This window comes from Vulpes vulpes, chromosome 1, assembly GCF_048418805.1.
Source record: "Vulpes vulpes isolate BD-2025 chromosome 1, VulVul3, whole genome shotgun sequence".
NCBI lineage: Eukaryota > Metazoa > Chordata > Mammalia > Carnivora > Canidae > Vulpes > Vulpes vulpes.
In genome coordinates, this window is record NC_132780.1 from 66,238,682 (window position 1) to 66,261,556 (window position 22,875).

The following is a 22,875-nucleotide window of genomic DNA, read 5'->3' on the forward strand; positions in this document are numbered from 1 at the left end:
AAACGGTTGTGAGCACATATTTTGTATGTCTTACTAATCTACTGTGTTTTTACAATAAGCTACAGAAAAGACGTCATTAAGAAGCACATCAGAATGAGAAAATACATTTGCAGCACTTGTACTGAAGAACACGTGCATTAAGAGTGGACATGAATCCTTCAACTCACGGGGTTCAAGAGTCAACTGTGTCAATACACCTGCTGTTCATAGAACAGAATTTCAGAGTTCAGGCCTCAGACTGCCCATCTGCTCTCGCTCTGCTGCAGTTCCCAGGGACTCCCGAGTCACTCCTCTGCTTTCCTTGAAGACTCATTTAGGTCCTGTGCACCCACCACCCATCTCTCCATGGATCCCCTGGCAGGTCCTATCCTAATTCTTAGTCATTTCGAGATCCACATCAACCCCTGGACCTGTTTCCTGACTTCTAGAAGTATCCTCTACCTCCGAGGTCAGGCAGAGAAAACAGCAGACACACACTGTGAATGTGGAGCTTGATAATGTTATTCCCATGCAACAGGAGAAAACGTGTACATTATATCTTGACATAGGGGAAGGAGATCCTCCTAAGGGTAACAGCATATGCCAGAGGAGGCAGGGCACACAAGCACTTCATTGTGAAATGAAGTCTGGAGGAAGGTCTCTTTTCCCAGTTAACTCCAGCTCACTGACAGAGCTGGCAGGTGGGTGGAGGAGGGCATCCAACGCTCCCAGAGAAACTGGGCTTGTGGGGGTAATCAGACAGGATGGAACTGTGGACAAGGCAAGATACTTCTTGCCCTCTGAGAACCATGATTCATGCTGCCTCCCCACAACTATGACCCTTCCTCTGTTCCCCTGGCCTTCATGGCTCAGCTCAGCCCCACGGCAATCCCCAGGCTCCTCCGACCACCCTAGTTAAAGCACCACATCCAGAATTCGTTATCCAGGACTCATATTTGTGACACAGCCTAGACTGCACCTCTTTCCTAGCATACGTTTCTTCTCCCAGCCTTTTACAATAACTTTTACAAAGTTATCTTTCTAAACAGAACAACACATCTGAATTATCAGATTAGTTCTGCAGCTCACCTACCTACCTAGACTGACACTCCCTTCTCTTGGATGAAACCCAAACCCTCAGCTTATCACTTCAAGCATTGGAATGTGGTTCCAGGCTGCAAAGGCCTGCCACAGCCCCCTGGAGCCAGGTTCCTGCACATCTCCGAGCCCTCTCCCTCAGTCTGAAAAGCTCTTCTGTTTAGAGAGCTGTCATGTAACGCGGGGGGTCCAGGTCCAAGTCCCATGTAGATGGAAGGGCAGTTGTGTCATTTGACCGGACCCAGATCTCCAGCATGACTTACACTGAACTGACTTTATTGTCTCATTTCTCAACCACATCATTAGTTTCACAGGCAGGGACCATGGTTAGGTCTGTGTCCCAGCACTTGGACAGCTGGTACAAACAGAAAAACACAACATCCCTCATTTCTCACTCCTTGAATTGGGGATCCTGCCTCACAAACTCTAATGAGGATGTCCTATTACTAACACTAATCCAACATCAAGGGAACAAAGCATTGCTCTTCACATTTGTATTCCTGCCTCTCCCCTCTTCCTCAGCAAACCAGGAGACCAGCAAAGAAGACAAGGTAATGGCTACGGTGCTGCCTACAGGGTAATAACCATATATCTGAAATCATTCAGATTTCACCCTGTCAGAATGGTTTATCTTTGAGGGCTGCAAATGTTCGTGGGATCCTCCTCTCTAACCTGAATTGCAATACTGGAATGATTACTGTCCATGTGCATGTGTGGCTTCTCCTCGTAATTTGGCCACTGGTTCTGAGGAGGAGCCATCCGGTCCTGGGATTTGGAAGCTGGGAAGGTGAAATACTCTCTGGTGTATGTCTGAGTGGGGATGGGGTAAGCCTCAGGTCTAGGTGGAGGGGTCTGTTCCTGTAAAATGAGAAGAAGACAGAAAAGTGAGCTTTTGGCACAATTTGTGTACATAGATTAATTTCCAATGATCTGTTTTAAAATATAGCAGATACATATATTTAAAACTGTGTTAAAAATTAAAGTGTTTGATCCTATACTGAGAATAAAGAAAAACATTTTATTTTGCCCTGGCTTATTAATTTAAAGGCAATTTCCTTATTATGTTAAAAATAAAGCAGCACTCAGGAATTCTAAACACTGCTGATGTGCAGAGTGCAAGTTTTAGGAGATAATTCAGGTCTTCCACGGGAAGACTGAGTGCTCGCCATAGTGAGGATGTTTTTTTCTGACCTCAGTGCAGAGGTTCCCAGTGGAGACAGACGTTATCTTAGCTGTTGTCCCAGGGGCGTACGCGCTTTTCCCTCCAGGGCTAGGAGGCTGATCTGTTGGAAAGAGTCAGGGAAAAGACAGTTTAGTATTAGACAAACACTCGATGCAACATGACAAGAGCTCTGTAAGGGTAGTGACCATGTGTCATGCATCTTCAAACTGCCAGTGAGGAGTCAGCGCAGACACAGAAGTAGGGCATGTGAGAGATGAAGGCTCATCAGACCCACTCCCTGCTCTTGAATAATCGGAAACCAGAGCTGCAAGGTTTCATCTACAGACCAGGGACTGGCAAACATTTCTGGCAATGGGACAGATAGTAAATATTTCAGGCTCTGCAAACCTTGTATGTGTTGCACATCCTTCTACTGATTCTTCTTCTTGTTAACAACACTTTAAAAGTATAAAAACCATTTGAGCTCCCAAGGCAGTCTGCCAACTCCCACTAGAGTCAGTATCAATGCGCTCGGCTAGGGCATCAACTGAATCAAAGGTTTTCCAGCTTAGTTTTTATTTCCTACTGGAAGAACATTACTTTTGACATGTCTCATGAAAAGCACATCTCAGGTAGCCAGTATATGCAGGTAATCCTACTGTTCTGATAACTAAGAGAGCACAGGGCGTCCCCTTCACGCTGTGACCGTGCTGTCCTGGGACAAGAGTGCAAGGCCAGGAAAGGAAGGGCCAAAGCGATCCCGCTTACTTGCCACGTTGGGGCTGGAGCGGTGATCAGCCCGGTTCTTCATCAGTCTGTCATCGCCAGGCAATTTCTTGGGTTCAGTGTATTCTGCCCAAGGCAGCTGAGGGCTCTCAGGTGACCCGTTTTGAGCTGAATTATTATAGAGCTCGAAACCTTCACTCTTTGGTCGGGGTTTACCTGAGCCACGACGGTCTGAAACTGCAATCAAAGTGCATTCAGGCTCTCTTCATTTGTTCAAGATTTTATTTTAAACACTCTTATTTGGTCTTTAAAGAAAGATGAATCTACAAATATTTAAAAATTTCGTAAGACCTTATTTTTAGCCAAAGAAATAAAGTAATTTTTAATCTAAGAGTAAAATCTTTCTAGAGAATCTTAAAAGCAACATCTAACTGGCCTTGATGGATAAAGGTGTTCTTTCCAAGCTTATTTTCTCATAAAGTTTACCTGTTAAGTCCTACGACTACTTTTAAAGCAACTTTTTAAAAGTAAAACAAATATACTTCTCTCACTTTCTAAAACACTAATTCTTTCAGCACCTGGCACTGCCACCAGCTAGGTGACTGTCCACTCTCTACTTTGGCTTCCTGTCTCCCTGTATGGCAGCCTTGCTGTGTTCTCTGTTCTACCTCACAGTCATGTTTGCTTCTTGGAAACCGAGCTAATGTCATGAGCTATGACATTAGACCACCAATACGGGATGATGTCATGAAAAAAGTAAGAAATGCGGATTCAAGGCCTGGGCTACCACACAGGGTTGTGTTAAGACATGCTTTTTGTTTATTCCAGTAACGGTAGGCCCAGGTTCTCAGAAGCTGTTGTGTTACCATCAGGTGGACCTCAGGTCCTGGACTTTAAAGCTACCAGGACACTGACCTCAATGGAGAAGACAGTTCCATCAAGACCAGATCTGGCGGCTATGCATAAAGTTAGCCAAGTAAAGGCAAATATATATTGATTTAAAAGGTACTATGAGTCCTAATGTTTCTTCCCTATGATTTCTGAACTAATCCTCTTAGAAAGCCCTACATTCATATTGGTTTTATTATGAGATTTTTGATGTAGGTACAAAATCATGGTTCCCACTAACAGGTTACCTTATCTAAATAATTGAGCTTTTAATTTAAAGTGAAGTCCATACATCAGGATAAACGTGTCCTGGAATACTGGAATATGTATTCATACACACACACATGGACCTCGTTTCAGTAGAGAATTCTACTTGTTCTTTGAAGACTTTATAACATGCATCACCCACCACTACGACTAAGTGCCCAGTGCCAGGAGGATGGAAACCCTCTCTGGTGGCCGGCCAGGCCCACGGGGCCCCTGGGAGCAAGGACTCAGTGAATGACTATGTGGCCAGAAGGTCAGCGGCCCACCCTCAATGCTTTTATTGGCTACATCCTGCGCATCGTGCTGAAGCGCCTGTGTCCCCAGCTGGGATAATGAAAGCAGTAACACCTAATCCACAGAGTTTTTGTGACTATGGAGAAGGTCATGACCGTAAACTGCATGGCATGCGGTAAGTGATCAGCACAAGCCAGCTATTATTGGCGATAGTAAGAAGAGGTGGCAGCATGCGATTTTCCACAATAAGCTCTTACTTCTTTGCATCATTGGGGATGGCTGATTGAGCAGCGTGGCGAGGCCGTGATAAATTGCTCCTTGCTTTGCTACTTCTAGTGTCACCACAGAACTTGTTCTTGTCATGAGCTCTGCCGCCCTAGGAAGAAGCGAGCATCACAAAGGTAAGGAAAGTGAAATGTAGTGCTTGCTCTCACAATGCTGGCCTGTAACCAGAGCAACCATCGGCAATTCTGAGGAACAGTCTGACCTTCGGACACATTACCTACTGCTCATTCCCTTCCTTTAAAGATTAACTAAACACACACCTCCTGTTATCACATTAAGAACGGTAAGATGATACTCAGAAATTTCCAGGACATGCTAAGAGTAGGGGTTTTTTAAGCTTCCAAGAAACTGCTCCAGACCAAAATACATATTTATAATCTGGTAACAAATGAGGTGTCACATACACCGTTTTATATTTAAAAAGGTGAACAGTAAGGGCATAGCTTCCTAGCTTTATTCTTTGTCTTCCAATTCAAAATGTGCAGTATCCCTAAACATGTTAACATCGAGCTTTAAACAACAAATACATAAATGATACCTTTCTTGAGAGAGTCCTACCAGACTTCGTCCGTCCACACTGAGGAGCTGGTCACCCGCAGCCAGGCGTCCATCCTGTGCATACCCAGGTGGCACGTATTTTGGGCGGTAGGGACAGCCAAGGGCAAGAGGTGGAAGGGGAAAGTCAATAGTAAGGAAGCTCACATTTGTATGTCAGCAAGCAGTGTACACGGTGTGCTAGGACTACAAGCATCCGTGGGCACACTGCAGGCCATCTGTTGAATAAGACATACTGAAAACTTACAACTTTAAAAATGATACTAACCACATCCGCAGCACCGCCTTTTACAACAGACTTGACATAGATTCCAAGTTTATCTTGACCAGCACCCTGAGCAAAAAAAGGAAACACTGCTTGACAATGCATAGTAAAAAAACACAATACTCAGTAAAATAAAAAGAAAAATAAAATTTGCACAAGGATAATTGCAACACAAGTCCTGATTTTTGGTTTCACATGAAAATTAGTACTAAAAAAATCAATACTCTATTTGGTAAATATAAAGGAAGGAACAGGAAGTGTACGTATTTTATGTTTCTAAATGAACGAAAAGTACTCCTGAAAAATCAATTAAAAAACCAGCTGATGAGAAGACAAAGACCTGGAATCCTAAAGGAAATTCAACATAAGTTCTGAGAGCCCTAAGTGAGCTAAAGCTACCCTCGTGATGTATTAATACACTATTAATCACTTTAATGTAAAAGTCATTTACTAGTGTTTTTATATTCCAATATTTACGTATATCCCCTTATTCTTTCCAAAGCTATATTTTAAAATTTAAAACAAGAGGAAACATCTTGTGGTGTACAGGAAGGGGGACTCAGGTAGTCCTAGAACAGTATGTAGAAAGTCCTCTGTATAGATTCAATGTAAACGTCACGCACTATAACTTGAGGTGAACACCGAAGCCAGGAGTCCCAATCCACATGGATACACACCAGCTGTATTTCATGTTCTATCACCAGAGGACAAGAAACTTCTGTGAAGCTGGTTTAAGGAACACATGCAACTCTTGTACAGAAATCACCAATGTTCTACTTGGATATTACAACTGCAACCTAAACATCAAATGTGGATAATTATCGGAACAACCTAAGGAAGCAATGGCATGCGTGGAATCTCACTTTTATTACTACTACCAATGTTCCATAACGGAATACATGTTCCTTAGCTCAGGGTAACTTCAACAGTTACAAAGTATTGTGTCATAAAAGCAAAAATATAAAGGTATCACAGAGAGTTGTAAAGACCATGATTTCAATAAATGACTTAATTGAAAGAGATTTTCTACAACGCTCTGGAAGCACATCATTTCTACTTGAGAACTCTTCACCCTCTCGCTCACAGAGCAGGTCTGGCGGGACAGTCTGGCTGCCAAGCATGGCTGAGGCCATCCCCACTCTCCCCTCAGGGCAAGTCTAGCATGAGCCACTGTTTTGGACTAAAACCATCTATTATGTATCTCGTTATAAAAAATGGTATAAAATGTCTCAATTTAATAAAACAACTCCACTTCAGGAAACAGTATGCTTCAAATTTCATGTGGTTACATTATCTGTGAGCTGAATTTATAAGTTGTCTACAAGATAAAAATCAAGTCTCCTCTGTGGCAGCTCCCCACTGGTCTCCATTTTTCCATCCCTCCACTCCCATGGGTTCCTCGGTGTCCATCTGTCTGTACCCGGACAACTCCCGAGTCCCCTTGCTACAGCTCTGCACAGCGCCAGACATCCAACTGCCTCCCATACAGATGCCTGCCCTGCAGAAATCATCCAGCACTTCCAATATAGCAGGACAACCTGTGACCTGTACCTGGTCCTTCAGCCACACACATACAAGCAACAAAAAGCCCTGAGACAGTTGGGGAAGCTTGTACTTTTTTGTAAATTTGAAATGTCACAATAAAAAATATATATAGTAGGCCCTCAATAAATGATGACTTTTCTATATTTTAGCACATCACTTAGCAAAAAAACAACAGATAAACCTCTGACCCAACTTCACTCAGGCCAATGCTGGGTTTCTTTGAACCCAGGGACCTAATATGCACTCAGGGAAATTACTTCTAAGGCAGCCTCCACCCCCAACCCTATCTGTTACAAGGTACAGGGAATTCCCTCACATGTCATCTAATTAAATCATTTTCCCCATATATTCTATACTTTTATGTAATCTGTGATTGACTAATTCAACAACTCAGCTGTTTATTTTTTTAAAGATTTTATTTTTTTGTTTGAGAGAGCGAGCGAGAGAGAGAGAGAGAGAGAATGTGCACAAAAGCAGGGGGAAACACAGGCTTCCCACTGAGCAGGGACTCTGACGTGGAACTTGATCCCAGCATCCTGGGATCATGATCTGAGCTGAATGAAGGCAGATGCTCAACCACTGAGACCCCAGGCACCCCCAACAACTCAGATGTTTAAATGACAATCTCACTCAACAAATAGTCACTGAATGCCTCCTTACACTGTCCTAAGCCCTGTACGTACATCCATGAACGAGACAAATGCCCCCTTCCCTCACAAAGCTTACATTCCAGAGCAGTCTTCTCTGTACCTGTCTAGTAATTTTGACTGGGGCACTGAAAATCCCCCTTTTCCTTTTCTGTAAATGGTACATGGTATTTCCTTACACCTAACACCTGAGGCCAGATTGTTTCCTCAAAGGCTCTAAAAGCATAGCCACCTGTTTCCGGAGTTCTCCATCGGGCTAGGGAGAAGCAATGCTCGTGGCGTCTCAGGATACAGTTTCAATGTCAATGGTGGGCACTGACATCTTCAGGATGCAGTACAGATTATAAAAATTGTCCTTATCAGAAGATACTCAATTACTTCCATATTTGAAAAGAAAAATGTTTACCAATAATAATAATACTTTTAGTAACAGTGAAATAAAAAATTAAATACCAAATATATGCATTCTAAAATAATAAACCAAGACCTCTCCCTTCCTGATATTCTTTATAAGAAAAGATTACTATTAATAATGGAAAAAATAACATTTAGACAAACTGTAAGAGAACTCTTTTTCTTTCTAAAATAACAAAATAGAATGATAAAAGAAAAAGACAAAAATACAATTTTGCTTCTCCCTACACCAAGGCCCTGCTCTCACACTCTCTTTTGCCCATCGGTTAGCTTCTTTATCACAATTCTCACTCTGAGAAGAGGGGGATGGTTCTACCCTCACCATGAATAGTAGCTTTGGTGCTATGTCCCTTTATGCTTTTAGCCTCCTCGTTTAGAGGAGGAATCACACCCCCGAAGGGAGCCACCAGGCCCCATATCCCACGACCATTTTACATTTTAGAGAACTAATACATACTTACATATGGGAAACTCCATATGAATGGCAAACAATAAGTGAATATCCCGAAACCCTGTAGCACCTTTAGATAGGCAGTTTCATATCCTTCATGCAATGTGATGTGATGTTTACAAAGTCTAAGTTTACATATTCAAGTACAACTGATGATGTAGTGTAGACACTGGACAACATCGTGATCGTCACACCTTCAAATTTCCAGTGTAAATCTCACAACAGTCCTGGCAAGCACTCCTTGTGGCTATCCTGCCGGCCTCCCCAAGCACCACACCCTCTGAGCCCCTCTCATGATATACGGGGCCCGATCCAGATCGTCCTTCCCATGACCCCATTCCATCCTGTTTCCGTGTTCTGGCCCTTGTTTATGTTGTACTTTCCACACAAAATGTCTGATGCAATGCGTCTGCCAAAATGCTTTTGTCATTCAATTCCTGGGCTCACCAGCCACCATTCACCAAGCCATAGACCTTCCCAACATCTGCACAATAGAAGCTCTTCCTCATCTCTATGCCCCAGATGGTTACTCTGTCCTGTGTTCCAACTGTGTGATAGTATGGGCGGCTCTCCCCCCAGTTCCAGTTCCATTCCCTGGTCGCTGCCTTCTCTGCTACTCCTATATGGTCAACTCTCTACTCTCAAACCTACCATGAGACAGTCCAGAATCTTACTGAATGGACACGTTAGGATTAGTGGGTTAGGAAGCAGCAGATGCAGCCATCACACACTGAACTGGTAACAAACACTGGTAACACTGAAACTTCACTAGTTTATAAAGTTGGGAACCCTCAGCATTTCTGACTACAGCACTACATGTATTGTTTTGGAAGAAGCACTCCATTACTGTCAGGTATGGATGATGAGAAAGGCACAGTATTTAACAGATGCTACTATCTTCTCACATGATGGAATTTATCTATGTTCTAAGCTACAATCACATCTTTAATTCCAAGTTCAATTTATCCATGCATTTCCTAGTCAGAAAAGGAGGTCTTTGTCTTAGGAATTACAAGACAATCATTAGAGAACTCAATTCCAAACACCCAATAGGCTTCTAAAAGATCCTTTTAAGGTTGGTCATACAATGGACTTTAATTAGGTCACTGATGGTGAATGATGAAATACATTATCTATCTATATATATATATATATATATATATATATATATATAGTGATATACCAGTGAAGAATGTAGATCTAGAATATTCTAAAGAAGTATCCAAGCTTTCATTGATATTTGAATCCTACTAGTGTAGTGTCAACCTTGCACTACTTACCTAGAAATATTCTTTATCTAAAAGATTCACTGCTTAAATTTCTATAAACAGGTTGCCATCCTGCTAACCTTTTACCTTTCTGTAAACACATTCTCTTTAGTGACCTACTCCACTGGAACTCCCTTCGCTCCTTCCACTCTGGTCCCTTCCCACCTCTGCTTATTTGAATCCCATCTATACTTCATTTGCAACTTCATTTGCACAGGCATAAACCGGCCATAAAAAACTGCAAGTACAACTGTTACACAGAGAAATTACCAGTTCTACTGGTAATTATTTTAGAAAAACAAAATTACAGACAGATACTCAGAAATCAAAGAAGTCTAAGGAATTTCTAACTACACACACACACACACACACAATATGGGTAGTTACTTTCAACCCAAAATAGCACATCTCTTGGACTGACTCTAAGGGACCCACTGTCTCCATCTGGCCACAGCAGCCCTGGTCTGGAATGTCTACCTTGATAGGCTGGACAGAAGGGCATGGAGGTGCTGCTTTGCCCCTGCTAACTGTCGCTCCAATTGGGGCCAGGTCAGCTCTTGTGAGCACCCAGGCAAACTTACCATTTGTCAACCTACAAGAACTCCTTAACATTACAGAGCTCTCACTACCTGCCCCACTTCATCTGAATAAAAATAAGAATATTATACATTATGATAAAAACTGTATAAAACAAAATTTTAGCAACATCTAATCACTTATGTCTTATTTCTGAATAATAATGCACACACTAACCTAGCCTAGGAAAACTGCATTTGTATGGCAAATCCATTCTTTTTTTTTTTTTTTTTAAGATATTATTTACTTATTTGAGGAAGGGGGGCAGAGAGAGAGAGAGGGAGACAGACAGACACCAAGCAGAGGGCAGCAGGGAGCCCGATGGGGGACTCGGTCCCAGGACCCAGACATCATGACCTGAGCTGAAGGCATATGCTTCACCCTGGGACAGAGTCCCCCAAGCACCCTAAGTCTACTTCTTTTCTAATTAAGACAGGAGAATGGGTCCAGGAGTGTTTTGCTGCTAAGTACCAATGTAACACATCTGTCAGTAAAATAACGTAAATATGAGCAATATAAACATTAACTGAAGCCAATTACGGAAATATAAAGAAACAGCTTTTCAAATGTTGGTGGAATGGTATTAGACACTATAAAACTGCTGTCAGATACGGCAGCCATAAGCCACATGTAGCTATACTGAATATGTGGCTGAAATGTGGCTTGTACAAACTGAAATGTGTTAAGTACAAATTATACCCAGATATAAAAGCTTTTTTATGGAATAAAGGACCTGAAATATCTCATTAATTACTTGCATTCACTACATGTTGGAATCATAACATTTCGGATACATTGTATAAAACAAAACATTATTTTTTTTCTTATTTAGCTAATACAGTATTTAAAATTACCTTGGTGGTGCACACATTCTATTGGACAACACTACTCCAAAACTACAGACTTTTCATACTATACATTATTAGTAAGCACAGGTACTAGCAATAAATTTACAATTAGGCAGATAACCAGGTAAAAAAACAGATTTTACCACAATATAATATATAACGTTATGCACCCTGGTTTCCAACCATGGGAGGAGTAACCACAATCATTAACACATAAAAGCTAAATAACTTTAAGAATTACTTGTTTAAAGCTACCTAAACTGGCATTTGAAGATATTACTGTATTTTTAGTCTCTTATTTGTAAAATTAAAAGATTAATAAGCTGGATCATCTAGAATTATCCATTACCTATTTAAAATCAACTTCTCTTTTATTTTTCAATTTTAAAAAAGATCTTATTTATTAATTGGAGAGAGAGAGAGAGAGAGAGAGAACACTTGATTGAGTGCACAGCAGGGTGAGGGGCAGAGGGAGAGAGGGAAGCAGGTGCCCCGCTGAGCAGGGAGCCCAATGTGGGGCTCCATTCCAGGACCCCGAGATCATCACCTGAGCCGGAGGCAGACACTTAACCAACTGGGCCATCCAGGTGCCCCTCAAATTCCCTTCTAAAAAGGGGATCCTGAAAAGCAGTTATATATTCCAAAGGCATCAGGGATTATGAATTACACTAAATACAATTTTAGAGTTTAATTAAACTAATGAGAAGCAAAGTTTTAAATGTCAAAAACACATTGTCCTTTCTGAAGACACCTGGGGGAAGAATATGGTGGTACAGTACCCGGGCTGCTGTGTGGTGCCTGCCCTCTCCAAAGTCACTCCAGACTCCTAGAGAGTGGTCAGTGGTGACCGAGTTGCACCAGCCAAGCTGGACAAAAAAAAGCAGAGAGCCAGATCCTCAGTCCTTAGAAAAGCAATGAAAACGGAGTAACAGAGAGCACTACATGTGTGGTCTCAGCATTTAAGGTTAAAGCGCATCTTGAGTTTGCTTTCTCCTTGAAAAGGGAAAGAAGGGGTTAGGAGGGAGGTGGCATTACTGCACAAGAGGAGGACAGGGCAGCAGGGGACGGGTTAGCGAGAGCGTCCCGGGCTTTACTTGGGGAAAGGGGCAGAGGAAGGCTGGCAGTAAGTTACCGAAATAGGCTCCCGGCTGCACCGATGGAGGCAGAGAGGCCTCAGTTGCCAGGCGCCCGACTCTGCCCAGGACTCTCAAGACACGAGCCGCGCGCCCGGGCGACAACCGTCTGCAGGGGCCAGGAGGCTCCGGACAGATGGACAGACAGCTGGTCTGGGCGCCTGCTCGTGCACCTGTGGGAAGCCGGAGGGTGAGGTCCGCTCACCTCGGGCACAGAAACTCCGTCAGGAGGAACCTCCACCTCCCACGCTCCGTGGCACACTGAATGTGTGGGGGAGGAGAGATGACGAACAGCATGAAAACATCATTAAACACAATCCAGAAAAAAAAAAAAAAAAAGGCAGCAGGAGGAAGGAAGATATGCAGGCACAGAGTCAAGCCTATTGTTCCCAGGGCTGGAGACACAGTCCGGGCCCTTTACTGAAGGTTCCAGAACAATAGTGGGCTGGGGGACTTCAGAGCTCAGCAGTATTGAAAACTCATCAGGCTGTCAGTACAACACTCTGCCACGTGCTCCTCTCAGTGTCGGAAACTGCTTTACTTCTCACCAAACAAGTTCTCATTCATAAACTATCAAAATTCAGACAAGGGTTTTAAAAACACTGCAAAGCTCTCTTCTTCGTAGGAGTTACCTTAATTCTGAAATAAAACTCATTCTTGATATACATTCTACCCTCAAAGACACCGAAAGTTCACGCCAGGTGCTCCCTGACAGGTGCGGTGCCATCTGCAAGTCCCCGCGTGGCTCCTGTGAGCCAGGCCCCAGGTCCAGCCCTGTTCACGTCCTTTGAGCATCACACACAAGACGAACACATCACATCTATTGTTTCCCTCTTTATAAAACAAAGGAAATGACCTGAATGGGGGGGTGGGGATTCTTAAGTTGGGTCCCTTGGAGAGGCTGTAGGAGGCCCGTGGATCCCCAGAAACTGCACGCAACACGTGGTGTGTGTGTGTGGAGAGCAGGGCTTTCCCAAGGTTCTCACAGTGCCTCTGGGTGTGAAAGGAGTGAGACCAACGCAGGCGAGCTCCTGGCTTCTGTAGAAGCACTGCTCATGCGGGGACTGGCCCCTGCAGGGGTGTGTCCTGACTCCCCGGCCCGCTGAGAGTGGGCAGGGGAGGCTGAGGCAGTCTGAACCCTCCTCAGACCTGGTGCTCCACCAGTGATTCCCTGTGTCCAGCAAGCCACAGAAAGATCACTTCTTACCAAGAGTCCCACGGTGTGGGAGTATTAACACTTCATGTTCCTATTACGTTACGTCAGTGCTGTAACAAAACTCAGTAATCCCATCAATCCAAGAAATTAGCACTTAGACCATTAGTATAAGAAGGCAAAAAATTATTCTTTTATATAATTTGCTATTTTGTTTATATGTATGTATGTATGTATGTATGTATGTATGTATGTATTTATTTAATTTGGTGCCAAAACCCAGGATGCTATTTTACTTTTAGAATGAAAATATAAAACGTCATTTCCAAATTCATGAACAGCCATGGAGGGCACTAGTCATTTCATTCCACTTAATGGAAAATTATTTCTGGCACTTCCATGGAAGAAATGCAGTCGCACTGGATACTTTGAAAATGATTTTAAAAAGGAACCAAGAAGCTCCTGACTTCATCTTTCCGACTAGGTCTTTCCCATGTGGTGGTCACAATAAGGACATTAAAGAAAATTAAGAATGAAAGTCTCAAATTCTTCAAGGGACTTAATTGTAGTTCACGTCCAGATTTTACTTTTCAAACAGTGAGAACATGTTATGTTAATAAACACTGTTTGCACCATCTCTTTTGTAAGGCACGTGAATCTTTTTTGTGTTTAAAGCTAATTAAGATTTAAAAACTTAAAATCAGCAGAGTCCAAAAGAACAGACTAACACATTTTTAAGATACTACTCAACTATTCATTTTTAAATAAAATGATAATATATCCTAAGTACCTTTAAAATGATGATTTTTAGATTCACTTTTAGCAAAAATGGGTTTTAGAGACAGTAAAAGCCACCCAAAGTGCCCACGAGAAGTTACACCACTTAATCTCAGTAAGTTATACAACGGCAGTCGGTATTATTTCAAGCAATTTTCACCACACTGTGATCAGCAGGAGAAAATTTATGGGGTTCTTCCTTGTGCAAAAAGGGTATAGGAACCTTTTATTTTTTATGAACTTAAAGAATGTGCAACATTAAAATATAACAACAAACCCCTGGGTGTGGAATCACAAGCTACAGTAAATGGTTGCCTCATGAGCAAGTTAATTATTGGCAGGTTTAAACAAGTTCTAATGGAAGCAGCAGCATTCTTGGAAGGATCACAGCTCAGAGTTTGCACAAGAACATCCACATCCACAACGACACCCTAAAGAAACTCACCACCGATCCTGTTCTTCCGACAACAGAGAACCACATTCTGATCTCAGGACTACAGCAACTTCTCCAACTGAGGAAAAAACAACTGTGTGCTTCCCTGGTTCTCAACAGCAACCCACACAGCTGGTCTTTCAGGACCCGGGTCGGCACAAGTCTGAGCTGGACGTCGGGACACTGTATGGCATTTATCAGCACGGACTGGAGCCAGTGCCACATTCAAGCTCTTACGTAACCAGTCAGCTCTGATTTTTGTTCATTTTGTACTTTATTAAACTTTAAAAAGAGCTAGAAAAATAAAGAGGGAATTGTTTGTATTTTAAAAATCCAAATTAAACAGGAAGCACCGTATTGTCCCACAGATGAGTAAGAAGGAGCATACTAAACTTCCCCAAAAGCAATGTTTTAAAGAAGTAAACTGCACACACATACTGTTCCAAATCATCTGGATTTCATAAAACTGAACCGCAATGTGGAAGGGGCGTCAGGGAGCTTAACATCAAAACATCGTCCAGGCTCACAGCAGCTAGCCACACACTAATTAGGAAAAAAAAAAAAAAAATCAAAAAAAAAGACTGGGCCAGATACAAAGACCACAACAGCTTAAAGAGAAAACAAAATCCACAGACACAAGTAAGCGTTACTGAGGGTAAAGCCAGCCGGTGGGGCATCCAGGCTCCAGCAGCAATCAGGGAACAAGATGACAGACAGCACCGTGCGGCGCACACGCAAGATCTCCCCGGAGCTCAGGCATCCCACGGCATCAGACTGCCGAAGGACCTGAGCTGTGCCAGGGCAGGACGGAAGGGACAACTCCCAGTCTCCCAGTCATGCTGAAACCCTTCCCCACCCTTCGCCCCGGCACTGGCCTGCCTTGTGCTTCACATACATTCTTGAAATCTCCAAAATAAATCTGTTCTATTGTTATAATTTATGTAGACCCACGCTATGTATCAGCTACGGTGTTGTTTTAGCAAAAGTGTATAAATTAAAGGACTTCTTTTATTGCTGAACATTCCTTTCCTAATGACAAAGACATTACAAAGAAATTGGGGAAAAACAGGTTGTGTGAAGCAAGAGGATATACAAGGGAACTGCAAGATTCGGGTCTCATTTCAAGACTAGGCACCGATGCCCTGTTCATTCTTAAAGTGGCACACTGTCCAGTACTGACCATATTCTAGACCATATTCTGTGAGTTCCTTTCTCTGAGCATCTCTGGCTCTCACTCCCCGACTTCCATACCCATATACTCAACTGTCTGCTGCACAACATATCCACTTGCCTGGCTCCACAGGCATCCCAGATCTCAAATGCAGCATGTTCAAAACTGAACACTTGACCCTCTTGCTGCCCAAATCTCTCCCCTGCCCCCAGCCCTGCTTTCGTGGAAGCCACTTCCACATGCTCAACAGCTGAAGACAGAACCCTGGTACATTCTACTGTTTCTCTGTCACCCACTACAGCCAATTCATTGTTTGCATGGAAAATTACTATTCAACGAATATGGATTAGCACCTATGATGCATCAGAAACTGTTAACCCTTAGCAGTGAACAAGACAAAGTGCCTGACCCCAGTGAACGTGGTGCTCTACCTGCCTCCAGCCAGTGGACCGCCCACCTCTGCTGCTGCTTCCCAGGCCGAGCCTCTACCACCTTCCACTGGTACCTAATAGCTTAATTACTATTGGTCCTTCTGTTGGTGCTTCTGAGCCCCTCAAACTTGCAGGCTCAAAGGACGAACAATAAACTTTCAAAACCTCACTCTGATCCCCTTACACTATGTGAACCCCTCCAATGGCTACTCCCTGACCTACAGTAAATGCACAACCCCGTCAAGATGTCAGGGACTCTTAGTTCCTCTGGGACACAGCCAAATGCCCTCACTGGCCACTGCCCTACGGCTGTGTTCCCGCTGAGGCCACACAAGCTCGTGGCCGCAGCAGAGGCCCCACGGCCCACAAAGCAGAGAATACTTGCCATCCAGCCCCTTGTAGGCAAAGTATGCCAACGCTGCTATGGGTGACAGGGACTCATGCCCTTTCTCCCAGATGCACCTCTGCCATGCTTCCTGTGCTCCAGATACCAGGCTGCGCCTTCGCCTGGCGCTCCTCTTCTGAAATTCTCTGCCCACCATCCTCCACCTGGCTAACACGCAGGCACCCTTGAAGTTTCAGCCTAAAAGGCATTTCCTCAGGAAGGCCTTCACTGATCTCCCTTCTCCTGAGGCGTTTAGACATCCAACACGTATCCCTGAATAAATAATGACCTCTTGATGTCATTCACTCATTGGGATGTTCTTTGCCTCACCCCTCAAGTGATCAGGGTATTTACTGATAAAGATGTTCTCAGTGGGAGAAAGGGCACAAGAGCCAAGTATACACTCAAGTTGTATTAAATCCACTGGATAAACTGATAAATTAATCACCTTAACATCAAATCTGGAATCTCTTCAAGAAATGTGTATCATTACTTTTTTTTCTAGTATAACTTCATACTTTCCCTGTGGAAAGCATTTAAAAAGACCAGAAACAATAAGAGTGGAAATCCCAGAGATGTTGGCGAGAACGCTACCTTCCCAGCTTACCCTCACGGGGCCTACTGCGAGAGACAGAGAGAGAGTGCGACAGAGAGAGAGTACGAGAGAAAGAGAGGGAGAGCGCCCATGAAAGAAAGAGAGAGAGACAGAGAGCGAGAGGGGAGAGCACGCGTGCACAGGAGAGCAAGAGAAAAAGAGAGAGGGCGAGAGCAAGGGGTGTGCGTGAGATGAGGGCAGAGACACACCAGGTGCTCCCTGCCTCGGGTTCTCGACTCTGAGGGGAGGCCTGTGGCAGGAGCCACGCAGAAGGGGGCAGGAAGGAGAGCACACTTTTTTCAAGAATCAGGCATCGGCTAGCCTGCCGCGGATGTGACAGGAGCTGTGCTCTCCACACCAGCTTCAGGTGGTAAAAAGGTGATCTTTACAATTTCTAACTCCCTGTGTTGTTCCTATTCCCCATGAAGCCCCAACTGTATCATCCTACATCCAAATTACAAATACTAAAACTGGTATTTTCCAGTTTTTTCTTCAAATCTCTTTTTTTAACATGTCAGTACACCAAAAGAAACCTAGAGACTGAAAGGCTAAGAAGTGAAAATTATACTCTATTTTCACACAACAGGCATTCAGTACTCTCTTAGAATAAATGTCACCCTAACAATTAGCTACTACTTTCACACTGAGTTTATTCTAGTATTAGTGAAACAACAAAGACCTCCTCTTAAGACCACCATGTAGCCTGAAACTAAATCCTCCGTGTTTCCAACTTACGTGAGGCTAAGAGCAGTCAGTCACCACCGTGCTACCATGATTTCTGACCACAAGTTACAAATACTTCTGTGATAGATAGCAAGGATTTCAGAGTCATTTCCATTTTTATAGCAAAATACTTCCTCCTCATTACAGAAAGAACAGGGTCTTCCCCAAACTTCCCCAAACTTCCCTGCAGGAAAGCATATACGAACAGAATACAGTCAGCAGAGGTGGGGGTGAAGAGCTGGTCGAGAGGACATGAGCACAGCTCTGTGGCCAGCACAGGGTGGGGGCGGGGGAGAAGGCCCCTAGACCAGCTGTCATCACTGGTCCTGGCTGAGCACCGCCATGTAGAGACCTCCTCACAGGCCTCAGTTGAGGTCCTGTCCTCCACACTCACTCACTGCTTTCTCACTCCTTCTCCTGCCCCAGTCTACAGGAAGATGGAGGGATGCCACCTGGCAGTAAGTGGACTCTCCCCACTGCCCGTCATTAGACCCTTAGCAGGAAGCAGTCCTGGGGGAGACCAGAGGCCTTTGGCCAGTGCCCTCCCTCCCCTGCTCACCCACGGGCACAGGTATGGGAATCAAGGCGTGACTGTAACTTCAGCCCATCACCTGGTTCTAACCGCCCACTGATACCTGGCTGCCTGGCAAGAACAGAGGCCTAAGGGGAGGGCAGGGGTGCTCATGTGGGCCTCACTGGGTACACGCCTGTCCTTTACACATCACCAGGTACTAGGGAAAGGATCAAAGATGCTTACGTAAATCAGACTTGAATCTTCAGAAAATAGGTAGTTCTCTACTAAGAGAGAGCATAACTTTTTAAGCTAGAAAAGATGGAGGTGCTAATAAATGGTGGCCCTGCCACCCCAGAGGTTAGTACTTAATATTCCAACGAGTATTGGAAAGAAAATGTGTATATGAATACACACACACCAGAAAACATGCACGTTAGAGCTTTCCTGTATATCTTAGTACAGCCAGGTAATGTATCATCCGAGTATTTTTTTTCCCTAAAAATGAGCATCTGATTCAAATGGTAAACAGAAAATAGTCCATGTCTAATACCTTTCCATTCATATTTCCAAATGTTTTGAGTTGTAAATTATTAAATTAGGACAGTCTGAAAATACGGCCCATGTGCATGACCCTTAACAGATGTAAGGAACTCTGGACTATGAGCTGTACTACCAGGCTCTGGACCTACCCTCTTCTGGCCCATCTTGGGTGACCCCATGCTAGCAACCCCCTTCCATCCACACCTACAAAGGCTCGCCTCGGCCAGCTGATTTCAGCTGGAATCACACCTATGGTCTCAGGTTCTTCTATTCAACCTATACACCATGCCCTTTGCAGACACAGCTTCCTGAAATGTCCCTCCATCAAGTCCCTGTCATTTTTCTGTGGTGTCAATATACAGTACAAACCCCTCACCTCTCGATCATGAGCTCCAGAATCACCAGAGCACCACATCCCTCAGTCCACTCCTGCCTCGCAGGACAGGTTTACAATTATGCAGACAGCCCTCAGCACAGCCCTGCTTTATGCCATCCCTGCTTGTTCCCAAGGACTTACACTAAGGACAGCTGGGGTGCACTTGGTTCACAATCCCCCCACAAAGAGCCTATGTGCAGCCCAGATGAAGGATGTGCTCTCCAGGCCCCTTGGAAGAGACCACCCGGACAGGGAGCCACAGTGTGCCTGGGTGACACATGCCCAGTGATGCCCATGTGCAGGAATACTTGAGAAGGGTGTCTAATGTCCCACCTCCGACCACGTGCGAGACCTCACTCCTGTTTCAAACTCAGGAATCTCCTTTCTCCCATGCCTGTCATGCCCCATCACATTCTGACTCTGCTCACTTCTCAGGAGCACCATCGACCAGAAGTCAAAGTTACACTCCCTGCAGCTCCCATTTCCAGAGCAGATGCCATCCTGCAGTTATGTGAGCCTGAGCACCTAGATACATTCGTGTGACACCCCCTCCCCCACAAACACAACTGCACGCACCACCTGTCCATGGGCAGTGAGGGGCTCCTGCACACTCAGCTCTGGCCCAATGCTGCTCAACATTCAGGAATGCAGTGTGACAGCCCTCACGTCACCAATTGCATCCTACCTTTGCTGCAACGATGCTAAGGCCCATCCCATTTTGCTTCTTAAGAGTCACAGTGATTATTTCAGGTTCTTTCCTCAGAGGCTGAGCCTGAAGGATGAAAACAAATGTTTACTTTATGGCTGAAATGAAGTATATCGAGGTTAGACAACTCATAAGTTGACCTGCTGATCACACTCACTGTGGTAAATGGCACAGACCATGGGGGAACAGGCAACTGAACAGTAAAGAAGAACAAGTTGTACAGATACTGCTCATGGATTAACCCAGCAGAGGAAGTATCAATACTAAACTCAAGACCTGTGAAGGTGAAACTAGTCATAAATGCTATCTAAATATTATTTGGAGAACTTAATACAAAACTACACTTCCATTACCATCAGGTTAGAAAAATCAACCACAAAAAATTAAAATCTTACTTTATTACCTTTCAAAATAAATTACTAGGTGTTTAAAGAAGAAATTTAAACTCCTTTTACACCATCTATGGGGAGGTCAGCAAAAGACAGTTGTAACCAAGATGATCCAACATCTCTGTCTCTTAGGAAAATGCAAGAGTTGCTGGATGTTAGACAACCCAACCGCAACAATCCCATGATGTGGGCAGTTCTACTCGAATCAGTGAGAAGCTCGTTCTTGAACTGATCCATAAACAAATAAACTGTCCACAAAGTTACATGTTATACACATGTCACTCCTCACACAAAGAATGAACAAAACAACAGAAAAGAATTACCAGTCATACACGTTAAGGGATAGTTTAATTAATCAAATACACATGTATGAAGGCACATGGCCAACAGGTGGTAATTATATATGTGGGTTGTTAATCTAGAACTAAGGTCAGTGAGAGAACATTTTAAGGAAATAAGATTAGATGACATTCCAATTTTTTTTTTCTTTTAGATTAAGACCTGAAAGCTCCCAAGGAATCTCTGATTACATGAAGAAAATGAAGAATCTGTGATCCCACCCAAGAAGGTACTCACTGTCCTATAAAATGTGGGAGTTGGGAACTGCTACCACTTGGGAAATCGCTAGTGAGGTCGAGAGAAGGTATGAGGGGCACATCCTGTGTCAGTGGCCACATGCAATCAGCTCTTTGGTGGGACAGTAGCTGTCAGCCAACTCAGCTGCTAGAGGTGGACAGTATACAGCTTCCAATCTAAAGCAGGCTACTAAGTCATGACTAATAATTATTTGGAATTTGATATAAAAAATACACATTACATGATTTTACATTAAGTATAATATTTGCATAATCTATGTTTTCTCAGAAATTAGATATGTAATAGAGATACACAGCTCTGACTACTGATTAGTATTTTAGGGTGGTACTAGGAAGTCTCCGAAGCTTTAGCAGATTTATGGCTGTTTCCATACACACACCACAATCTCTGCATCTTGGCCTAGGCACATCGGATATTCCACCCCTACTGGGAATCAGTGGACCAGCGAATAAATGGCCACATTGAATCACACATAATGCACTGACCCCCAACCCACAGGAACCTTGAAAGAAGTACTGGCACATGGGTTTGCTCCTCTGAACCCTTAAGTGGGTTCAAAATGAAAATGGCAATTATAGAATGATATTTAGATGAACTCAACAATGAAGTTCAAAAAGGAAAAATTTCATTTGTTTTTTTTTCTTGATTGATATGTTAATGAGAAATATGCCAGTATATGCAGTACAAGACAATTGTGTCGGCTGTCACATTCTAGGGCATAAGAAAACATTCTTTGTTGTTTAAAACTCTCCATAGAGAGCAAAGCAGAATTTTCCATAAAATGTGTGAAGCTAGCAAACACTGAGACTGACTAGTCTTTCAAAAGATACAAAATAAAAAAAAACTAAAAAAATTTTTTAAAAAAATTAAATAAAAATTAAAAAAATGAAAAAAAAAGATACAAAATATCAGCGACATGATACGTTTTAAAAAAAGGTAGAACCAGCTATAAGGAGAAAATATTTCTACCAATGAAAAACATTTTCTGATAAAATTTGTAAGACTATTTCATTAATATTTTCTTCAAAATATCTATTAACATTAAGGCTGGTATAGCTGTGGGTAGAAATATGCTTTATTTTTTAAAAATCCCATTTATTTATGGACACAAGTGTGTGTGTGTGTGTATATATATATATATATATATATATATATATATATAGCCTGGAAAAAATATATATATAAATCATGGTTTCAGATTTTTAAAAATAAAATTGGTATTTAAAGATGATTTTAAAATATACTTATCACAACAATGCTCACTATAATCAAGGAACAGGTTTGCATTACATTTTCAAATCGTAAGGAACACAGGTCTGTGTTCCACCCATCACCCTCACAATACTTGCCAGCTCCGTGTTCTCACGCAGAAGATGGCACTCGTAATCTGCACCCTCAAAATATATTGTCCAAGTACCTGGTGAACGTGCATGAGGGATTAACCTGCAAAATCCTGAGGAGAAAACAAGCAAATGATGAAACTGAAAAGCATGTCAGCTACATCATCTTCAAGAAGGGAAGCAACATCACATATCAACTGCTCACTACCTCATGACGACCTGTGCCCTCCTTTCTCTACAACCCTTACTCCCTCTGAAAACTGAACTATCAGACACAATCACTGTTTGTTTGGGTCCAATGGAATTCAACACCAAGTGAAAAGGGAAATTGGTCTTCCCTCCTTTTTTGTTCCACAGCGCATTCTTCCTTACTTCTATGAGAAATTACGGAATCACACTGTGAG

At 43.1% G+C, this 22,875-nt stretch overlaps 1 protein-coding gene across 47 annotated transcripts in view; it reads right to left on the reverse strand.

The window, feature by feature from the left end:
• AFDN (afadin, adherens junction formation factor) overlaps nt 1-22,875 on the reverse strand; it is a 138,523-nt gene that overhangs the window by 19,853 nt on the left and 95,795 nt on the right. For all 47 annotated transcript variants that reach the window (XM_072766178.1, XM_072766039.1, XM_072765989.1 and 44 more), the window contains 8 exons: nt 22,481-22,584; nt 20,125-20,211; nt 5,463-5,528; nt 5,178-5,251; nt 4,612-4,730; nt 3,008-3,202; nt 2,269-2,360; nt 1,750-1,935 (listed from right to left, as the gene is read on the reverse strand). In XM_072766178.1, coding sequence (XP_072622279.1) covers nt 1,750-1,935; nt 2,269-2,360; nt 3,008-3,202; nt 4,612-4,730; nt 5,178-5,251; nt 5,463-5,528; nt 20,125-20,211; nt 22,481-22,584 — 923 coding nt within the window. The remainder of the gene's footprint in view (nt 1-1,749; nt 1,936-2,268; nt 2,361-3,007; nt 3,203-4,611; nt 4,731-5,177; nt 5,252-5,462; nt 5,529-20,124; nt 20,212-22,480; nt 22,585-22,875) is intronic.